The 15,692-nt window shown below is 38.3% G+C and overlaps 1 protein-coding gene across 1 annotated transcript; it reads right to left on the bottom strand.

The window, feature by feature from the left end:
* Positions 1 to 418: 418 nt before the first annotated feature.
* On the bottom strand, positions 419 to 6,779 carry LOC129888674 (DET1- and DDB1-associated protein 1). Its single transcript, XM_055963632.1, has 4 exons — positions 6,631 to 6,779; positions 3,411 to 3,471; positions 2,095 to 2,156; positions 419 to 875 (listed from the first exon to the last, which is right to left on the bottom strand). Exons 1-4 carry the CDS (start codon positions 6,712 to 6,714, stop codon positions 801 to 803), a joined length of 282 nt encoding a protein of 93 aa, XP_055819607.1. The 5' UTR covers positions 6,715 to 6,779; the 3' UTR covers positions 419 to 800.
* Positions 6,780 to 15,692: the final 8,913 nt, after the last annotated feature.

Below are 15,692 nucleotides of genomic sequence, written 5' to 3'. Positions count from 1 at the left end.
TTTAATGGGGAGAGACCTTTCCTATCAAAAAATTCTTCATTCTCAAATATCGAACCCAAAATCTTTAATAAAGATTGAACTCGAGATCTGTGATTAAAGGTGGATAAATAAAGTAATTCTCCCACATCTAAGACCTTCTAAGACAACAAAAAGAGATCCATATACTACATGCATATACTATACTTATATCAATACACCCAATGTTGTGAAAGGTGAATTGTACACAGACCTTATCCCCATCTTGTAAGAGAACAAAGAGGTGATTTCCAAGTCACAAAGTAGAGAGGTTGTCCCCGAGGGTCACAAGGTAGAGAGACTGTTTTCAAGGGTCGCAAGGTAGAAAAGTTGTTTCCAAAGATCACAAAATAGAGAGGTTGTTTTCGATAGATCCGCGACATTAAAATTATATCAATAATCATGCTGAGAAATCCCGTCCAACAACATTTTCATTAGTGTACATCTCATAGGTAGAGAAATTGTTTCCGAGGGTCACAAAGTAGAGAGGTTGTTTCCGATAGATCCAGCAAGAAACTTATATCAATACTCGTGTAGAGAAATCTCATCCAACAACATTTTCACTAGTGTACATCTCATCTGCTATATGGCAACTGACAAACAAGCTCTTCATAGTTTTACATGAACATGCATCTGCATCATTACAACAATATTTACAGAAATATGCAGAAAACCAGAAGATTTTAACCAATTTAGAAGTTGTCTCTCGTCCCGTTTGCAACTGCCACGCTTCATGTTACCTCATCTTCTTCCCGCCCGGGGGTAGCACCAAAAAGATAAGCATCTCAGTTGGATACCCTAAGATGCTTCGATCCATGCTCGGGTGCCAGATTCTCAGCCGCAGCTCGCTTTGGTCTCAACTGCAACACAAAAAGCATTTTAACTGCGAAGGAATAGAACACATTTTATAACAACAATAACAACGCTTCAATCCCAAGGAAGCTAAGGTCGGTTATATGAATCCTCATTGATTATGTGTAAGCTTGTTCATATTGCCAATCCCAAGACTGGATAAAGGAGAAGGATTGCAATAGGCTGATAGCCATCGTAAAACTAGTCATTTCAAGATGAATCCTCACAATAGAACACAATTACAAATGGACAAAGGGCCTGATTTACCCCTGAACTTTATGATATGGAGCTGATATACCCTCCATTCAAAAACTAGCTCATATATACCTCTGCCGTTATTGAAATGACACATATATCCCCTCCCCCTCGTTTTTTACTAACCTATATATAATCTTTTTCACAAATGAATTATTTTTGAAAAAATATATATACCCATACATATACCCTTTTTTTCTAACGGAAGTGAAAAAATTATTTTTAAAATTATTTTTTAAAGTTTTTTATTAAAAAAAATAATACATATAGGGGTATATTTGATCTTTCTCACGCATAATTTATTTTTTTGATTCAACGGCTAATTTAAATTTATTATTTAGATGGTCAAGTTTATTTTTCTCACTACTTTTATTGTAAAATTTATTATACATGCCCCAATTTTTTTTATAGATACAAAAACTAAATTACAATATAGCATTCAAAAAATTAGTTTTAAATTACAATATAGCTGCAAAATAGTTTTAAATTTTTTTCTTATTTTTTTCTCTTTTTTCCATTCACACTTTTTTTTATTTCTCTTATATTTACAACAAGAATGAAAAAATAAAAATAAAATAAGAATTAGAAACTCAAATAATAATAATTAAAGAAGTCAAAAAAAATTATGTGTGAAAAAGATTATATATAGCCCTAAACTTTGCTAAGTATTTTTTTTACATGTATGGGTATATAAAATTTTATTTTTTATTTTTTTACTTTCTCAAAAAAGATATATACCCATACATGAATTTTTTTAAAATTAAAAATCAAAAAAATAATTTTTTCTCTTCCTTAAGATGAAAGTGGTATATGTGAGCTATTTTTAATTTGTAACGGTGGGGGTATATATGTGTCATTTCAATAACGACAGGGGTATGTATGGGCTAGTTTTTAAACGGAGGGTATATCAGCTCCATATCACAAATATTCATCATAAAGAAAGAATGAATGTCGATAAAAATGAATACTGACCTTCTCTTCAGCACGCTGCTCTAGGTGTCTCAGAAGTATATTTTTGGCTTCTGAACTAATAACTAGAAATTCAAATGCAGGTCATTAGTATATTTTGAGTTAGAAATAGCATAGCTTAAGTGAAGGTTTTAAACTCATGCAATTCATATCTAGTATACTTCCCCTTATCTGATTATTTGAGATTCAATTAAAAGAAAAAAGAAAAGTTTGACGATGAAGCATGAGAAAGTAAACTGACAAACAAACTTGCATATTCCATTAGATTTTGATGATTAGGTCTAAAGAGGGTGATGTGTACACAACCTTCCCCATACCTTGTGAAGGTAGAGAGGTTGTTTCCGATAGACCCTTGGCTCACGAATATGTGCATCCTCATAAAAGTTTTATGCAAATAATTTGAACTTACTTTAGATGGCTATCGATACTATATTTACCAAATGTTACAAAAATCCCTTTTTTCAATTTTGGTAATAGGATCTTATATATAGTTACTAGCCATGTCTAAATAAAATAAGATGGTGCTTCTAAAAGCTATTGAAATGTAGTTTTTCCTAGTGCATTTGAAATCATTCTTAGCCGAGTGTAGAGATGTAGTACTGGGAAAGATAATTATAATATCATCCGAAAGAATTAAACCACGATTTCCTGAAAGGGAATGGAGATGAAACTGACAAATTGTGACTTGTAAACACACATTTTCAGGAGTTTTGAATTAAATATAGCCCTACGAGGAAAGGGAAGAGTTGCATTATTTGCTTCAAAGGCATACTCTTTCTTATTTGAATCTTAAGGACCCTACCCTACCCTATTCTCAAAACCTCTGCTGAGCTCTACCCTGCCCGCATTTCCTGAAATCGTTATGTAATAAATAAAGCTTATGCACCTAGATCGCTGGAAGCTAAGTGGTTTATAGCCCAAAAACAGGAATAGAGTTTTTAGTAGTGCCATACTTAATACACTAATCTATTTATAGTCAACCAATCCTTTCACCTGACTAACAAAGAAAAAAGCACCAGGCAGGCCTCACTCTTTGTTTCGATAAAAGCCTCAACACTGGCATCTACAGGAGAACTTTTTTTTTGACTATTTTAACTTCACCAAAGCCGGAAGCAAAGGGAGAAAACTCCAAAACTAGTGATTAAAGGGTGCTTGATTCTGCCTACACGTATACAACTCATTGCCAATTGACATCCTTATATATATATATAATCCAGATACCAGATAAAGGTAAAGGGTAAAAGCAACTAATAGATAAATGTATATTATAAAATCAAAAGATGTCTAAGAAACAAAAATGAATCCTTTTCTTGATTTACCTTGATTTGGTGGAGGAAGAGTCCTATCATGAGTAGGGCGATAAGTCACGGGTGTCATTCTCTAGAAAAAGAAAGAACACAGAATTAGATAAATGGATATATAAAATTATTAGTATCCTCGAAACTGGAAAAAAGAAACAGAGAGATCCGTTCCGGCTACTAAAAGCCAAAGTACAAAAGGTTTACCAACAAATAACTTCACCATGGAACACTGATGTAATGCTATAATGATTTTTAAAGAGATTTTGAAGTGCATATGCAGGGTTTCAAATGTTAGTTCACTTTACTTATCATGCCATTCAAAGCAGCGTACTTCCAGAGAAGAGAGTCCCTGAAGCCGATTATTATAGGAAACCATTATAGTAAGTAGCAAGTACCTTCACAAATTCAGCTTCACGGGAACTCCTTTGGAGTCATAATGAGCTTCAATGTATGAGTTATCTAAGTAACTTTATCTTCAAACACTCCACTATATTTACCTTCTTTATTTTTGTGATAACTACCAGAAAGGGGAATAAAAGGGTAAGGGCAACGAAATAGGGAGACCAGACTGAATACACAACAATAATTGGAAAAAAGTTCATTGTGGATAATAGATGCTTCAAATAATTTGCAGATCTTCTACATCTTAAGATCACAAGGTAAATCATAAACCTAGTGTTGTAAAATACACGGTTCTAAAGGAATTAAAGTGAATGGTGTACAAAGAAGCAAAGGCATGGCACGACTGAGAAAAAGACTGTCTCCATAAGAAGAAAATTGATCTTCTCACTCCTCTCCGAGCAGCTAAATTAGCCACCACAGATGAAGGTGGTAGCTTCGGCGTGGATCAAAAGAAATGCATTAAAGTGTGGTAAACAATTGGTCGACATAACAGGGGATGAAAACAGTGGCGGAACCACATATCCTTGAGGGGTGTCGACCGAGTGTCGGAAAATTACACTGTGTAGTTAGGGAAAAATATTTATTTATGTATGTATATTACATATTGATACTTCCATGCGATTTTACTTCTTTATATTTTGACACCCTTTAATCGAAATTCTAACTCCGCCATTGGATGAAGATGAGGTCGTCAATTGCTTCTTGAGGCTTGAAAGCCGAAGGATTAATGGTCAGATCATATTCAAGGAGCCAGGCAGCACAAGGAGAAAAGGTAAGAAGGAACTCAAAAAAAGGAAAAAAGTTGCATCAGTTAATAAAAATGTTGTTATGGCAATACAAGAGCCGATAAGGCTTCTTTTTTCCGCTTCTCTTAAGAGTATGGCATTTCATACTAATATGCTATACCCCACAACAACAACAACAACAACATACCCAATGAAATCCCACAAGTAGGGTCTGGAGAGGGCAACATGTACACATACATTACCCCTACCTTTGTGGGGTAGAGAAGTTGTTTCTGGCTCAAAAGAGAAGTTATTCAGAGAAGGGTTGCAAGAAGAAAAAAATGACAGTAGAATATCAAGATACATAGCAAAATGAAGCAACAGACAGTAAGTATTATATAGCTTTTCTATGAAGTCTTTTATGGTTTTCAGATTTCTCTCGTACATATTTATCAGTCTGCATTCGGAAGTAAGAGTAAATGAAATAACAGTAACACAAGCAGTGCATACTTATAATCAATGCCATAATAGATCACAATCTAATATGTGGTTATCATTAAGCTAGTGTACAATGTATTATGGCAGTAAAAGCCACGTGATGGACATTGAGTCCATGCTAGCAAAGAGGGATTGTTTATGCAAAGCTGAGCATAGTGTGCAATTAAGTCTCACACAAGCTACAAATTTATCCCAGACACCGCCAAACCATCAATACGACAGCTACACAGATTGTATTCAATTCTTCTCGTTGTTTCATTTTTCCAATTAATAATTATCTATATTGTTGCTTGAGGTAATATGAGATCTCTACTGGCATTGATATTCATATATGCCATCTATCTGATAGAAGTTAATGCACCAAAACTAGAATAAACTTGATCCAAAATCCGCGTTAAATTACTTATAGCTTAAATATTGCTCTTTTATAGATTATGCACCATTATGGCAACCCTAAGCTCATTTGCAAATCAAACATCATCACATCAGAAACCATTCTCAAACTGAAACATTAGGCTTAAGCCTGAATCATAGTATTTTATGCTAGCTTTAGTCTTTCATTCCTAGGTCTATCCTTAATGGAAGTCCAAAAAAGAAGGCATCCTTGTCTTAAATCCTATGGTAGCGGTTCCTCGAGTAAGAAAAAGGTACTCTTTCCCACGTTTAGTGACTTCCCTTCTGTGTAGACTGCCTAGCAGGGTTTGAGTCTTAGTACTGTGGTGGCCAACCAGAAGAAAATCCATCTTCACGGGTAAGCTATAGAACAATCTACATATCATCGCTCTAACAGTTAGCCAAGTAGAAGTCCCTCTGCCATCAAAATCGGCATTGAATCCGGATGTAAATAAATAGCGCGCCCCTCCACTAAAATGGTCTAACATAGAGTTTAAGAAAGTTAAGTAGCCTTTTGAATCATGTGGTGTTAAACTAAACCTATGTAGAACAAACCAAAAATATCTTTTAATCTTGTGACCTCAAACATGTCACGCGAAGAAAGTTAAAACTAAAGAGTTGCAAAAAAAGTAAAGACACTTTCTTTTTTAAAAGAACTAACGAACTAAAAAAGAAAGTAACACAAGCGAATTGAAACGGACAGAATGCATCACAATCCCAAATTAGCTAGGTTCAACACTTCAGCTATATGAATTCTCTCTATATATACAAATTCATTCTGATCCGTTCAGACCCATTTCATTTCAAATACTAAACAACTGATCTCTTAAGACAAATCAAAGTTTCTCCAAACAGGATTTATAACTTGGAAAGATCAAGAATTTTTCACATACAACCTCAAAATTGTTCCAAGAACACTTCTTTTTTTTTGCATAAAACAAACAGAGAAAAAATGGGTCGAACAAAATAATCAACTACATTTCAGTCCCAAGTTAGCTGGGCTTCATTCTGCTCCATTCGGGTCAAACATAAATCAGCTCAAATTATCCCAAGAAAGCATTTTTTTGAAATCAGAGCAAAAATGGGTCGAACATAAATCAGCTAAAAAAACTGTAAAATTCAAAAAGAGATTGAATGGGGAAAAGGGTGTTCAGTAAAATCAAGATTGAAGTTTTATTTTACAAAAAAAAAAATTGAAAAAAAATGTAAAGGGTTCTTACAGAAGGAGTTGAGGGATCAGAAGGACGAAGCAGGCTGAAATTGTGAGGGTCAACAGAAGGCCATTCACCGAACATTGACCCCATAGCACCCAAAATGGGAAGAATCCAGAGAAAAATGCCACTCTTTTAAATTGAGAGCACAAATATATATATATATATATATTGTGGGTTGGGGCTAAATATTGTTGGCAAAGTTCCTTGTTTTTTTGTTTTTGTGGAGTAATGGTCCGATGTATCCTTGTATTTGTATGTGTTTGTATTTTAGATTCTTTTGCTTAATTTTTCATCAACTGAACTCATAAACTTAATGAAATATTGGGTTTCATTGAGTTAAAGAGTTCAGTTGACAAAGAATTAAGTAAAAGGGTCTAGAATACAAACACATACAAGTACATGGGTCCATCAGACCAATTTGCCTTCTTTTTTTCTTTCCGCTCAATGTTCCGAGTTCGTATTAGAGATTCGACTAAATTTAAATTGTGCACTGAATGATCTATTCAGGAGTGACTCTTTCAACAGGATTTTGTTCATATACAGGCCTCGAATCCAAGACCGGGCAAAGTTGCTTCTTTTATACTCCATTTTTTGTGTTTTTTTTTTTAAAAAGAATTGAGTTACTATATTGTTTGTTGTTGTTAATTTAATTGCATTTTTTATTTGATTTTGACATGTATTACTTGAGTTGAGTTGATTAAAAATAATAATTTTATTTTTATAAAATAGAGGTAAGGTTACCTACACATCTCACTTTTCAAATCTCATTTGTGAAATTATTCTGATTATGTTGTTGTTGATTTCTTAATAAGGAAAATGCGTAAATATACTCTTCAACAATCTAGTTTATCAATATGATCAAAATGTACACTATTTATATATTTCAATGGCATAATAAATAAATGTGGCTTGATCTCAATTGACATATATCCTTTAACTTTTGGTGTACAATTGACACTTAAACTTGTATAAAATTGAACAAATAGACAAATTCGTCCTACATGATAATTTTATGTCCTACATGGTGTCCTATGTGATTATATCACCTAAAACGCGTGTGTCTACTTGTTCAATTTTATACAAGTTTAAGTTTTTATTTGTGCACACTCAAAGTTGGAGAGCATACATGTTAGTTGAAGTCAAGTTAAAAAACATATTTATATATTATGTCTATTTCAATTGTGTGAATCATGTAGAGCCTATTAAATATGGTTCACCGTGTCATTACAGATTTTTGTAATTTTTTTTGGCCAAACAGGGTTGGTCAGTATTTTTACCAAAAATTCATCAACTAACACACATGAAAAATTGAGAAAAATCTTAAATATAAGTTTTTTTACCTGTAAATGCTAAAAAGAATTGTGTGGATCCTCTAAAGGCTATAAATGGTTAACTAGGTCATTACGGATGGTTCTAAATATTTTGACCAATAGGATTGTTCAGTGATATTCCCAAAACTTCATAAACTAACACATACGCAAAATTGAGAAAAATCTTGATTTTCAATTTTGTGACCCCTAAATGCTAAAAAATGGTGTGGATCAGCTAGAGACTGTAAGTATGGTTTACTAGGTCATTACACATAGTTCTAAACAAAATTGGACCAAAAAGAGTCCTTCAGTAATATTTTTAAAAATTCATTGACAACACACACAAAAAAATTAAAAAAAATCTTGAATTCCTATTTCGTGATCCCTTAATATTTAAAAAAGTGATGTGTAGCCATATAGAGCGTATGAATATGAATCATGCAGAGCCTATGAATATAACCAAGTATTGTGAATAGGCAATAAACCCTTTAAAGTAAAACTCAACGAGTGTATCGATAGGAAAATTATCTTGCTGAAAATGGAACATCAAGACACATGCCACCTGCATCCCTTGCACACAATTAGAATCATAGAAGTTAGTAAAATGCGAATGTGAATCGTTTCAAGCGAATTAAATATAAAAAGACTTGAAATATCATGATGATTTCATATCTAAAATTTAGGACTATTTAGAGGTGATTTTGAGTTGATAGAAATTGAATAGTAGTGTATACTTCATATATAGTTAAATTATATATCATAATATATAGTCAGTGTATAACTCATGTATAAATAAGCTACATTGTATGATTTTCGGATATTTTTTTTCAAAAGTTTTACGCGACCCTCCGTATTGACTTGGGGACGTATAGCATCACCATGATCCACATCATTTTTTAGCATTTATGGGTCACTCAACAAGAAGTAGATGATTTTTTTAAAAAAAAATTGTGTGTTAGTCAATGATTTTTTTGGTAATATGGCTTTCAGACACTTTTTTCCAAAACCTTTACAAGAGCCTCCATAATGACATGGGGGAACAAGACATATAGTCTCACCATGATTCATGCCCTTTTTTAGCATTTAGGGGTTACTCAACAAGAATTCAATTTTCACATGGCTAATATAGAGGCTACACAACCACCAGTCATTATGGAGGGTCCTATAAAATTTTTGCAAAACAAAATGTTCGAAAGTTAGTTCACAAAAAAATTCATGGGCGTTACACACGAAAAATGAGAAAAATGCCTCATTTATGTTGAGTGACCTCTAAATTCTAAAAAATAACGTGGATCATGTCGAGGCTACACATACTGTTACCCCAGATCATTATAGAGGATCCTGTAAAAATTTTGCAAAAGTATGCCTGGTAGCGAATTTACCAAAAAATTTAAGAGCTAACAAACACGAAAAACTGAGAAAAGCGCTTATTCTTGTATACTGGTCCCTAAATACTAAAAATATTGTGTAGATCATGGCGAGGTTCTACATACTTTTACCCTAGGTTATTATGGAGGGTACTGTAAAGTTTTTGCTAAGAAAATACCCAAAAGTCAGTTCACCAAAAAATTCATAGGCTAACACCCACGAAAAACTAAGAAAATCAAACTTGATTCCTATTGCACGGCTCTTAAAATGCTCCTAAATGCTGTAAAAGCCAGGACGAGGCCACCGGAGCCACTTCCCGAGTCATAACGGATGTCCCCAAGAACTTTAATCAGAAAAAATGGCTCGGGCCCCTAGCACCCTCCAGCATCCGTAGGCTAACACCTACGGAAAATTGAGAAAATTGTCTGATTCCTGTTGCACGGCCCCTAAAATGCTCTTAAGTACTGTAAAACCCCAGCTAGGGCCACCGAAACCGCTCCTTGGGTCCTTACGGACATCCTCATGCACTTTAATCAGAAAAAACATCCCAGGCCCCTAGCACCCCCTGCATCTGTGGGATAACACCTACGAAAAGTTGAGAAAATCAGATCATTCCTATCGCGCGGACCCTAAAATGCTTCTAAATGCTGTAAAAGCCCAGCCGAGGCCACTGTAGCCACTCCCCGGGTCATAACGGATGTCCCCAAGTACTTTAATCAAAAAAATTGGCCCGAGCCCCCATCACCCCTAGTATACATGGGCTAACACACACGAAAAGTTGAGAAAATCGTCTGATTCCTGTCGCGCGGCCCCTAAAATGCTCCTAAACACTGTAAAACACCAATTGGGGACACCGGAGCCGCTCCCCAGGTCCTTACAAACGTCCCCATACACTTTAATCGGAAAAAAGGCCCAGGCCCCCGGCATCCCAGAATCCATGGGCTAACACCCACGAAAAAACTGAGAAAATCATTTGATTGCTGTCGCGCGGCCCATAAAATGCTCCTAAACAATGTAAAAGCTCGGTCGAGGCCACCGGAGTTGCTCCTCGGGTCAATACATATGTCCTCATGCACTTTAATCGAAAAAAATAGTCTGGGTGCCCGGCACCCCAGCATCCATGGGATAACACCCACGAAAAACTTAGAAAATTTCATGATTCCTTTGACACAACCCTTAAATTTCTCCTAAACGCTGTAAAAGCCCGGCCGGGGCATTGGAGTCACTCCCCGGGTTCTTAAGGATGTCCCCATGCACTTTAATTAGAAAATATAGCCCAGGCCCCAGCACCCCCCATCATCCGTGGGATTACACCCACGAAAAACTGAGAAAATCACCTGATTCCCTATTACACGACAACTAAAATACTCCTACACGCTGTAAAACCCCGGCCAAAGCCACTTGAGCCACTCCTCGAGACCCTATAGACGCCCCCATGTACTTTAATTGGAAAAAATGATTCGGGCCCCAGACACCCCAGCATCCGTAGGCTAACACCCACAAAAAATTTAAAAAATTACCTGATTCCTGTCGCGCGACCCCTAAAATGCTCCTAAATGCTGTAAAAGCCCCGCTAGGGCCACTGGAGCTGCTCCTTGGGTCTTTATGGATGTCCCCATGTACTTTAATCAAAAAAATGGCTCGGCCCCCCAGAATCCCCAGCATACGTGGGCTAACACCCATGAAAAATTGAGAAAATCGCCTGATGCCTATCGCACGGCCCCTAAAATGCTCCTAAACATTGTAAAAACCCGATCGGGGACACTGGAGCCGCTCCCCAAGTCCTTATAAGTATCCCCATGCACGTTAATCATAAAAAATGGCCCGATACTTTGACACACACCAGCATCCATAGGCTAATACCCCCGAAAAATTGAGAAAATTGCCTGATTCCGGTCGCGCGACCCCTAAAATGCTCCTAAATGCTTTAAAAGCCCATTCGGGGCTACATGAGTCACTCTCTAGGTCCTTAAAGACGTGCCCATTCACTTTAATTATAAACAATGGTCCATTCCCCCGACACCCCCTGCACCCGTGGGCTAAGACCCACGAAAAATTAAGAAAATTGCCTAATTCTTATCGCGCGGCCCCTAAAATACCTCTAAATAATCTAAAAACCAGACGGGGGCAACCATTCTTACCACAAGCTTTTAATAATATGGCCATGATCATTGCCACTCCCTAGTCCTTATGAACGTCCCCATGCACTTTAATTGAAAAAATGACCCAGGACCCCTGCACCCCCAGCATCCGTTGGCTAACAACTATGAAAAATTGAGAAAATCGGCTATTCATGTCACGCGGCCCCTAAAATACTTCTAAATGTTGTAAATGCTCAGCCAGGGCCACCAGAGTCATTTCTCGGATCTTTATAGATTCCCCATGCACTTTAATTAGGAAAAATGACCTAAGCCCCCGGCACACCTAGCATTCGTGGGCTAACACACAAAAAAAACTGAAAAAATGACTTGATTCGTGCCGCGTGGCCCCTAAAATGCTTCTAAATGTTGTAAAAACTAATTGGGGTCACCGGAGCTGCTTCCTATGTCCTTACGGACGTCCCCATGTATTTTAATTTTAAAACATGGCCTAGGCCCCGGTACCCCCAGCATCCGTGGCCTAACACCCACGAAAAACTAAGAAAATCGCCTGATTCCTACCGTGTAGCCCCCAAAATGCTCCTAAATGATGTAAAAGCTCGGTCGTGGCCACATGTGCCGTTCCTCGGGTCCTTATAGAAGTCCCCATGCACTTTAATAAAAAAAATGGCCCAAGCCTCCTGGCACCCCCAATATTTGTGGCTTAACACCCATGGAAAACTGAGAAAATCACTTGATTTTTATCGCGCGACCTCCCAAAATGCTCTTAAATACTATAAAAGTCTGGTTGGGGACACCGAAGCCACTCTTGGTGTCCTTACTAATGTCCCTATACACTTTAATTGGAAAAAATGGCTTAGGCCATTGGCACCCCCAACATCCGTGGCCTAACACTGACGAAAAACTAAGAAAATCACTTGATTCTTGTCGCGCGACTCCTAAAATGCTACTAAATGCTGTAAAAGCCTAGTTGGGGCCACCGGAGCCACTCTTTGGGTCCATACGGACGTCTTCATGTACTTTAATCAGAAAAATGGTGCGGGCCTTCATCACCCGCAACATCCGTGGCTAACACCCATGAAAAATTGAGAAAATCGCCTGATTACTATCACATTTCCCTAAAATGCTCCTAACATTGTAAAATCCTGATCGGGGCCATTGGAGCTGCTCCTCAAGTACTTATGGATGTTCCTATTCTCTTTAATTAAAAAAATGACTCAGTCCCTCGTCACCCTCCATTATCCGTGGTCTAACACCTAGTAAAAACTGAGAAAATCTACTAATGCCTATCGCGCGGCCCCTAAAATTCTCCTAAAAGCTATAAAAGCCCGGATGGGTCCACCAAAGACGCTCCATAGATCCTTACAGACATCCCCAAGAACTTTAATAAAAAAATGGCCCGAGCCCATGGTACCCCAGCATCCGTGGGATGGCACCCACGAAGAATTGATAAAATTGCCTAATTACTATCGTACGACCCCTAAAATTCTCCTAATAGCTGTAAAATCCAACCGGGGCCACCCGAGCCACTCCCTTGGTCTTTACAAATGTCCCCATATACTTTAATTGAAAAAAAAGGCCCGGGCCCCTAGAACCTTAGAATACGTAGGCTAACACCGATGAAAAATTAAGAAAATTACTTGATTATTGTCTCGTGGCCCTTAAAATATTCTTTAACGCAATAAAATCTCAGTTGGGGCCATCAGAGTTGTTCCTCGAGTCCTTACAAACGTACCCATGCACTTTCAACGAAAAAAAGGCCCAGGCCTCCGGCACCCCCAGCATCCGTGGGCTAACACCCATGAAAACTAAGAAAATTGCTTGATTCCAGTCATGCGGTTGCTAAAATACTCTTAAATGTTGTAAAAGCTAGGCCGAGGCCACTCCCTGGATCCTTACGGACGTCCGCATGCTCCTAAATGCTGTAAAAGCCTTCTCTGGGCCCCCAAAACTGCTCCTCAAGCCCTTACAAACTCCCCTATGAACTTTAATAAAAAATAGCCCGGGCCCCCGACACCCCAGCATCCATGGGCTAACACCCACGCAAAATTAAGAAAATCGCTTGATTCCCATCGCGCGACCCTTAAAATGCTCCTAAATGCTGTAAAAGCTTAGTCAGGGCTATCAGAGCCACTGCCCAGGTCCTTACGGACATCCCCATGCAGTTTAGTAGGAATAAATGATCAGGCCCCCGGCACCCCCAATATCTGTGGGCTAACACCCACAAAAAATTAAGAAAATCATTTGAATCCTGTTGCGCGGCTCCTATAATTCTCCTAAATACTGTAAAAGCGCGGCCGGGGCCATAGGAGATGCTCTCCACGTCCATACAGACATCCCATATACTTTAATCGAGAAAACCGGCCCAGTCCCCTGGACCCCCATCATTCGTGGGCTAACACATAAGAAAAACTGCGAAAATCTCTTGATTTTTATCATGCGGCCCCTAAAATGCTCCTAAACACTATAAAAGCCATATGAGGCCACCGGAGCCTCTCCTCGGGTCCTTATAGACATCCCCGTGCATTTTAATTGGAAAAAACATCCATATCACCCTGTACGCCTCAACATTCATGGGCTAACATCCACGAAAACTAAGAAAATCGCCTGATTCCTATTGCATGGCCCCTAAAATGCTCCTAAATACTGTAAATTCCTGTTGGGTCCATCGGAGACTCTCTCCTGGTCCTGATGGATGTCTCCATGCACTTTAATTGGAAGAAATCACCCAGCCCCCAGCACCATCAACATCCGTGGGCTAACACACACGAAAAATTTGGAAAATTGCGTGATTCTTGTCGTTTAGCCCCTAAAATGCTCCTACACTTTGTAAAAGCCCAGTTGGGGCCATTGGAGACACTCAATGGGTCCTTACATATATCTCATGCACTTTAATTGGAAAAAATAGCCCGGGCTCCTGGCACCCCAACATCAGTGGGATAAAACCCATGAAAAATAGAGAAAATTTCCTTATTTTTGTCATGCGGCCCCTAAAATTCTCCTAAACATTGTAAAAGCCTAGTAGGGCCGTCAGATCCGCTCCTCGCATCCTTACATAATTTCTCACGCACTTTAATTAGAAAAAATGGCCTGATCCCCTAGCACCCCCAGTATCCGTGGGCTAACACTCACGAAAAACTGAAAAATTCGCCTGATACTTGTCGTGTGGCCTCAAAAATGCTCCTAAATGGTGTAAAAGCCTAGATGGGTCCATCAAAACTGCTACCTGAGTCTTTATAAACATCCTTATGCACTTTAATAATAAAAAATGGCAGGGCCGTCGACACCATCCGTAGGCTAACACCGATGAAAACCAAAAAAATTGCCTGATTCCTGTCGCGTGTCCCATATAATGCTCCTAAACACTGTAAAATCCAAGTTAGGGCTAGATGAGCCACTCCCCGAGTCCTTACGGACGTCCTTATGTACTTTAATCGAAAAAATAGTGTGGTCCCCTGGCAACCCCAACATCCGTGGGTTAACTCCCACGAAAAGCAGAGAAAATCGCCTAAATCCTGTTGTGCTTTTCCTAAAATTCTTTGAAACGCTGTAAAATCTCAATTGGGGCCACCAGTTCTGCTTCTCAGGTCTTTACGGACGACCCCACGCACTTTAATCCAAAAAAATAGCTCGGGCCCCTGTCACCCTCCATTATCCGTGGGCTAACATCCACTAAAAGTTGAGAAAATCACTTGATATCTCTCGTGCAGCCCCTAAAATGCTTCTAAACACTATAAAAGCCCGAACGGGGCCACCAGATCTTCTCCACGGGTCTTTACGGGCATCCCCATGCACTTTAATCAGAAAAAACAACTCAGGCCCTTGACACCTCGAGCATCCATGGGTGTTAACTGAGAAAATTGACTGATTTCTTTCACGCGGTTCCTAAAATGCTACTAAATGCTGTAAAAGCCTAGCGAGGCAACTAATGCCTCTACACGGGTCCTTACAGATATCAATATGCACTTTAATTGGAAAAAAAGGCCCGGTCCCCCGGCACCCCCCGCATATGTTGGCTAACACCCATGAAACAATGAGAAAATCGTCTGATTTCTATTGAACGACCCCTAAAATATTCCTAAATACTGTAAAAGATCGACCAGGGACACCAGAGCTTCTCTATGAGTCCTTATGGATGTTACATGCATTTTAATTAGAAAAAATGCCCCTACACCCTTTACACCCCCAACATCTATGGGATAACACCCATGAAAAACTGAGAAAAATCATTTTATTCATATCGCACAACACCTAAAATGCTCTTAAACTCTGTAAAAGCCTGGTTTGGGCC

This window comes from Solanum dulcamara, chromosome 5 (assembly GCF_947179165.1).
Source record: "Solanum dulcamara chromosome 5, daSolDulc1.2, whole genome shotgun sequence".
NCBI lineage: Eukaryota > Viridiplantae > Streptophyta > Magnoliopsida > Solanales > Solanaceae > Solanum > Solanum dulcamara.
This window is presented reverse-complemented; position numbering and strand designations above follow the sequence as displayed.